This window comes from Mya arenaria, chromosome 4 (assembly GCF_026914265.1).
Source record: "Mya arenaria isolate MELC-2E11 chromosome 4, ASM2691426v1".
In the NCBI taxonomy this organism is placed as follows: domain Eukaryota; kingdom Metazoa; phylum Mollusca; class Bivalvia; order Myida; family Myidae; genus Mya; species Mya arenaria.
Window position 1 is genome coordinate 24,768,404 of NC_069125.1, and position 8,342 is coordinate 24,776,745.

Here is an 8,342-nt window from a genome sequence, read left to right on the forward strand (position 1 = left end):
TTCAATTTAACTTTTAAAACTCTCACAGATTGAACGTTTTGACAACTTTTTTATTTTTTGTCTTGAAACGAGTCATTTTTTTGCGAAAATCAGTTATATAAGACTGCTGAATACTACGGTGCGCTAGTTGATAAGGTGCACGATACGCTAGTTGATAGGGTGCACGATACGCTAGTTGATAAGTTGCACGATACGCTAGTTGATAAGGTGTCCGATACGTTAGTTGATAAGGTGTACAATATGCTATTTGATAAGGTGCACACTACGCTAGTCGATAAGGTGTACGATACTCTAGTTGATAGAGAACATGATACGCTTGTTGATAGAGCACACGGTAGGCTAGTTGATTGAGCACACGATACGCTAATTGATAAGGCGCACGATACTCTAGTTAATCAGGTGCACATTACGCTGGTCGATAAGGTGTACGATACTCTAGTTAATCAGGTGCACATTACGCTGGTCGATAAGGTGTACGATACTCTAGTTAATCAGGTGCACATTACGCTGGTCGATAAGGTGTACGATACTCTAGTTGATCAAGTGCACATTACGCTAGTTGATAAGGCGCACGATATGCTAGTCGATAAGGCGCACGATACGCTAGTTGATAGAGAACACGATACGCTAATTGATAAGCCGCACGATACTCTAGTTAATCAGGTGCATATTACGCTGGTCGATAAGGTGTACGATACTCTAGTTGATCAAGTTCACATTACGCTAGTCGATAAGGTGTACGATACTCTAGTTGATCAAGTGCACATTACGCTAGTTGATAAGGCGCACGATACTCTAGTTGATCAGGTGCACATTACGCTAGTCGATAAGGTGTACGATACTCTAGTTGATCAGGTGCACATTACGCTAATTGATAAGGCGCACGATATGCTAGTTGATAAGGCGCACGATACGCTAGATGATAAAGCGCACGATACGCTAGTTGATAAGGTGTATGATGTTCTAGTTGATCAGGTGCACATTACGCTAGTTTATAATGCGCACGATATGCAAGTTGATAAGGCGCACGATACGCTAGATGATAAAGCGCACGATACACTAGTTGATAAGGCGCACGATACGCTAGTTGATCAGGTGCACATTACGCTAGTTGATAAGGCGCACGATATGCTAGTTGATAAGGCGCACGATACGCTTGATGATAAAGCGCATGATACCTAGTTGATAAGGTGCACGTTATCTAGTTGATAAGGTGCAGGATACTCTAGTTGATCAGGCGCACGATACGCTAGTTGATAAGGTGCACGATACCCTTATTGATAAGGTGCATGATACGCTAGTTGAAAAGGTGCACGATACGATAGTTGATAAGGCACATTATACGCTAGCTGATAAGTTGCACATTTCCCTAGTTAATTAGGCACGCGAAACGCTATGTGATCAGGTGCACTGTACACTAATTGATGAGGTGCACGATACGCTAGTTGATAAGTGGCACGATACGCACATTAATAAAGCGCAAATTAAACGGTAGTTGATAACTTATACGATACGCTAGTTGATAAGGTGCATGATATGCTAGTTGATAAGGTGCACGATAAGATAGTTGAAATAACGCACGATACGCTAGTTGGTAAGACGCACCATACGCTAGTTGACAAGACGCACGGTATGCTAGTTGATGCGTCGCACGATAAGTTACTTGATAAGGTGCACGATACGCTACTTGATTAGGTGCACGATACGCTAATTGATGAGGCGCAAGATACGCTAGTTGATAAGGTGCACGATACGCTAGTTGATAAGGTGCAAGATATGCTAGTTGATAAGACGCACGATATGCTAGTTGATAATGCGCACTATACGCTAATTGATAAGGTGCACGATACGCTAGTTGATAAGGTGCACGATACGCTACTTGATAAGACACACGATATGCTAGTTGATAAGGCGCAAAATACGCTTGTTGATAAGACGCAAGATATGCTAGTTGATAAGGTGCAAGATACTCTAGTTGATCAGGTGCACATTCGCTAGTTGATAAGGCGCAAGATACGCTAATTGATAAGGTGCACGATACGCTACTTGATAAGACGTACCATTCGCTAGTTGATAAGGCGCACAATACGCTTGATGATAAGACGCAAGATATGCTAGTTGATAAGGTGCACGATACTCTAGTTGATAAGGTACACTATACGCTAGTTGCTAAGGCACACAATACGCTAATTGATAAGGTGCACAATACGCTAGTTGATAAGGCGCACGATATGCTAGTTGATAAGGCGCACACTACTCTAGTTGATAGGGCGCACGATACGCTACTTGATAAAGCGTACGATACGCTAGTTGATAAGGCGCACAATACGCTAGTTGATAAGGTGAACGATACGGTACTTGATAAGGTACACTATACGCTAGTTGATAAGGCACACAATACGCTAATTGATAAAGTGCACAATACGCTAGTTGATAAGGCGCACGATATGCTAGTTGATAATGCGCACAATACCCTAGTTGATAGGGCGCACGATACGCTACTTGATAAAGTGTACGATACGCTAGTTGATAAGGCGCACAATACGCTAGTTGATAAGGTGAACGATACGCTACTTGATAATATGCAAGATACGCTAATTAATAAGGCGCACAATACGCTAGTTGATAAGGTGCACGATACGCTAGTTGATAAGATCACGATACGCTAGTTGATAAGGTGCACGATTCGTTACTTGATAAGGTGCACGATACGCTAATTGATAAGGCGCACGCTACGCTACTTGATAAGGTGCACGATTCAATACTTGATAAGGTGCACGATACGCTAGTTGATAAGGCGCACAATACGCTAGTTGATAAGGTGCACGATATGCTAGTTGATAAGCTGCCCGATGCGTTAGTTGATAAGGTGCACGATATGCTAGTTGATAAGGTGCACGATATGCTAGTTGATTAGGTGCACGATACTCTAGTTGATAAGTTGCACGATACGCTAGTTTATAAGGTGCACGATATGCTAGTTGATAAGTTGCACGATACGCTAGTTTATAAGGTGCACGATACGCTAGTTTATAAGGTGCACGATACGCTAGTTGATAAGGTGCACGATACGCTAGTTTATAAGTCGCACGATACGCTAGTTGATAAGGTGCACGATACGCTAGTTTGTACCCTAACCAACACTTCTAAGCCTAAAATGGTATTTTACATTGAAAGCTTATGGCGGTTATAAGAAATATGCCTGTTTCTATCTTAGCTTTACCAGAATTCAAGACAAATCATATAAGTATGTTTTTAAAACCGATTTAAAAGATTGTTTACATATATAAAGTATAATGATAGTCTTTTTTGTTACAGATATCATCCGAACAGTTGTCTACTGGTCGTCAGACGTAGATCACTACACATGGATGCTACGATGTTATAATCAGGAAGACCTACCAGTACCACAAAAGTGCAAGCCGGAAGATACGGAGATAGGACTGTTCGTACCACACACACTTGACAATCTGAATTGGAACATGGTATTGGAGGACCTTGAGGATGCCGATGTCGAGATCGGGGGCGACCAATTTCAATGGTTTTTCAATTTCAACTACGGGAAAGGTAAGTTTACGTTTTATCAACGAAATTATTGGTCTTGCTGTTGTTATCTTTTTGGGGTTTTTTTGGTTGAAGAAAACACACACGAATTAACCACTCAGGTCTAGCTTTTAGAAAGTCTTCGTTCATTCCACAATTATGTACAGGCCATAAACCCTGACAAAAACCACGATTTCAAGAATTTATAATGAATTTTGATAGTATGAGTACAAATGGGCCGCTATCAACTCTTTTGTAGACGCCGAGAACTGCGTAACATGTGTAATTGAAAGCAACAATTTTGAGTGAAAGCAGCGCCTTGCACAGTTTCGTGATGATAGATTATAATGTTATTAATTAGGTGATTTCATATTGGCCTAGTTATTTATCCGAGGTTAGCTGTATTTGCCTGAGCCCAAAAGGGCGAATGCAAATACAGCTGACCGAGGACAAATAACTGGACCAATATGAAATCACCTAATTAATAACTATGTTATTAATTAACTATTACCATTTTGGTTAAACACATTCTCATCACTTACCTTTTGTTTACATTGAAGACGTATTTTAATATCCTTTATTCATTCATGGTGTCTGCTTTTCTAGACTTGATTTTGCTGATTTCGACATGAATCCTTAAAGTGACATTGCACATACTTATGAAAAAACACTGTACATTATAAGGAAGCATGTCTTTTCGTCTTAATTTTGTAAATCATTTGCTAAAACGACAAATGTTTCACCTTTGTCGTCCATTTTGTCGGTGTACAAAATCATAATAGTCGTAAAATCCACCAACGGATTAAATACAACTGTTTTATCAAACCGTACACAGTGGTTCAATCATTCAATAGGTTCAAGTATTCCAAATAGAGTTATACGAAGCACAACAATTTCAAAACAGTCGGAAAACGGAAAACAAAATGGCCACCGTTAAAAATAATTTCCAGCATATTTCTCATATTAGGCGAGTTTCGACAGCCAATGAAAATGGCCCATTTCTCAAATCCTATATTAGGCGAGTTTTGTAGCCAATCAAAACGGAGGAAACTCATATTAGACGAGTTTGGTTGATATTGGCCGAGTTTGGTCGATATTGAGCGAGTTCTGGCATATATTGTCTTCTATTGTCTGGTGTTGGTACAGCAATTATCTCTGTATCTCGTCAAATACGTAATAGTTGATTAATAATAACAATTACAAAGGTGAAAAAGCAGACAACAGCATTGATTATGTTTGTGAATTAAAGGGCCATAGCTCTAGAGTGATTGGGACCTTTCGGCTTATGATTGAAGTAGGCTGATATATTTTGACCATTAACATTGTGACCATGTTTAGCAAAAGTAAGAGAATGGACACATGTCATTGTTTATTTTTGTTATTAAAGGTCATAATCGTAGGGTGACATGAACAAAATTTAAAAAAAAGCTGTCACAATGTTAGGTTGTCCGGTTAGCGCAGTGGTTAGCGCACTCGCTTCTCACCAAGGCGACCCGGGTTTGATTCCCGGCCTGGACGCATGTGAGTTTGGTAAGAGGTCACCAAGCCGGACAAGTGTGTTTTCTCCGAGTATTCCGGTTTTCCCCACAACACAAGATCACACTCTCGTGCAACATCGTGCCAACGAGAGTGACTAAGTATAAGCTATCATAACTTCCTTCACAATCGTTGTTAAATATATAATGTATAAAATACTACTAATGCAAGGGCCACAACATTTGATTCGAGATAGTTTGCCCATAGTCATTGTGACCAAGTTCGATGATGTCTAGCAACTATTTGCCAATGCTAGATATCAGGCACTCTTAATTATGTATCTGTTTCAGTTCAAATGCCAAAACTTTGAGGTATAAATTATCGTCTTTAATATCTGTGGTTGGCAGCGATTTTATTAACGGTATCTTTCTCTATTTAAGGCATGTATGTGGGCGGTTCAGATTGATTGCGGCAAGGACAAAGTCTTCCGACTAGACAAGTGTCAATCAACTACAATTGAACTTTTTCTTTCCGTTTATGCTTGCCTTTATTTGAGCATACCTTGATGTCCTCTTTTTGAAATAAACAACACTTATGAATATTTACGAAACAAAAACAACGACAATAACAACAATAACAACAACAACAACAACAACAACGACAAATATATCATGTTATCGTAAGTGTTACCTTTAATACAGAAATACAGAAACTTTTAATGCAATCGTATTGTAAAACCGAGAATTGTATTCGATAAAATAGGTTTGCATATGTTATCTTCTGTGGTAGACCTTATATTTGAAATAAATAATCGCTAGACATAAATAAATCCAATGGTTTTTGTCTACCTACCAGCAGTCTAACTATAGGTACCCACCATTGTAGATTATGCTCTGCGATGATACAGGGAAACACACTAAACAGTTTGCCAACGTGAGAGACTGTAAGCGGTAACTGAACTGGGCTGTTCTACATACAGTGCCGAGCACATAATCTACAAAAGATTATATGTATTAAAATTAATAATAATCCATCAACAGAAAAAAAAATCAAAAAGGTTGATGTTACGTTTGCAAGAGAAGCTGAGTATGTACCACGTTACTCTCATATTTGGTGATATATTCTACTCCCCAAATCATTAAATAAATGTTTATCCCCTCACCCCGTGCCCCACCTCCAGCACACATACACCAATCACCTCCTCTCGAAACAAAATTCAATAGATACATACCTTGATCTGTGGTGACATCCGTTCGTCGGTAAATATCCCCACGGCACTATCACTACGCCACACCGCCATCACAACATCATATCCCATCGCCGGAAATCCCCCGGTAAACTATAACGCACTCTGATTCAACAAGAATGAAGAATAGTTTGTATGGAATAGTTATTATTTATTAATATGTGTCCGCAAAGAAATGTCCGACCCGAAGGCACGTGATTAAGTCGGTTTACCAAGACTTGCCGACTACGCCACACCGCCACCACTATCCAACAGCAATATCACTACGCCACACCGCCATCACTACCCCACAGCACTATCACTACGCCACACCGCCATCACAACCCCACAGCACCATCACTATCCCACAGCGCTATCACGACCCCACAGCACTATCACTACGCCATACCGCCATCACTACCCCACAGCACTATCACTATCCCACAGCGCTATCACGACCCCACAGCACTATCACTACGCCATACCGCCATCACTACCCCACAGCACTATCACTATCCCACAGCGCTATCACGACCCCACAGCACTATCACTACGCCATACCGCCATCACTACCCCACAGCACTATCACTACGCCACACCGCCATCACAACCCCACAGCATTATCACTATTCCACAGCGCCATCACTGTCCAACAGCACCATCACTATCCCACAGCGCCATCACTACCCCAAAGCACTATCACTACCCCACACCGCCATCACAACCCCACAGCACTATCACTACGTCACACCGCCATCACAACCCCACAGCACTATCACTACGACACACCGCCATCACAACCCCACAGCACTATCACTACGCCACACCGCCATCACAACCCCACAGCACTATCACTACGCCACACCGCCATCACAACCCCACAGCACTATCACTACCCCACAGCACTATCACTACGCCACACCGCCATCACAACCCCACAGCACCATAACTACCCCACAGCGCCATCACAACCCCACAGCACCATCACTATCCAACAGCACCATCACTACCCCACCGCGCCATCACTTCCCCACAGCACCATCACTACCCCACAGCGCCATCACATCCCCACAGCGCCATCACTATCCAACAGCACCATCACTACCCCACAGCGCCATCACTACCCCACAGCACCATCACTACCCCACAGCGCCATCACAACCCCACAGCACCATCACTATCCAACAGCACCATCACTACCCCACAGCGCCATCACTACCCCACAGCACGATCACTAGCCCACAGCGCCATCACATCCCCACAGCGCCATCACTATCCAACAGCACCATTACTACCCCACAGCGCCATCACTACCCTACAGCACTATCACTACGCCACACCGCCATCACAACCCCACAGCACTATCACTACGCCACACCGCCATTACAACCCCACAGCACTATCACTACGACACACCGCCATCACAACCCCACAGCACTATCACTACGCCACACCGCCATCACAACCCCACAGCACTATCACTACGCCACACCGCCATCACAACCCCACAGCACTATCACTACGCCACACCGCCATCACAACCCCACAGCACTATCACTACGCCACACCGCCATCACAACCCCACAGCACTATCACTACGCGACAGCGCCATCACAACCCCACAGCACTATCACTACGCGACACCGCCATCACAACCCCACAGCACTATCACTACGCCACACCGCCATCACAACCCCACAGCACTATCACTACGCCACACCGTCATCACAACCCCACAGCACTATCACTACGCCACACCGCCATCAGAACCCCACAGCACTATCACTATAACAGATCGTCGTCACTATCCCACAGCGCTATCACTACCACACACGACCATCGCTATCCAACCGTCACTATCCCACAGCAATATCACTACCACACAGGACCATCGCTATCCCATCGTCACTATCCCGCAGCACTATCACTACCATACAGGACCATCGCTATCCCACCGTCACTATCCCACAGCACATCACTACCACACAGGACCATCGCTATCCCACCGTCACTATCCCACAACACTATCACTACCATACAGCGCCATCACTACCCAAAGGCTTCACCGCTACCCCACAGCACCATCAATTTAGCAACA

At 43.2% G+C, this 8,342-nt stretch overlaps 1 protein-coding gene across 1 annotated transcript; it reads left to right on the top strand.

Annotated features, from left to right (window-relative positions):
* The first annotated feature begins 3,482 nt into the window (after positions 1–3,482).
* Positions 3,483–8,035, top strand: LOC128230708 (uncharacterized). Its single transcript, XM_052943153.1, has 2 exons — positions 3,483–3,567; positions 6,597–8,035. Exons 1-2 carry the CDS (start codon positions 3,483–3,485, stop codon positions 8,033–8,035), a joined length of 1,524 nt encoding a protein of 507 aa, XP_052799113.1.
* Positions 8,036–8,342: the final 307 nt, after the last annotated feature.

Excerpts from the sequence above, each read along its gene's own strand:
- LOC128230708 (XM_052943153.1), top strand. The coding sequence starts at position 3,483 with ATGGTATTGGAGGACCTTGAGGATGCCGATGTCGAGATCGGGGGCGAC. Across the intron at positions 3,568-6,596 it reads CAATTTCAACTACGGGAAAG|CACCATCACTATCCCACAGC; the intron begins GTAAGTTTACGT and ends ACAACCCCACAG.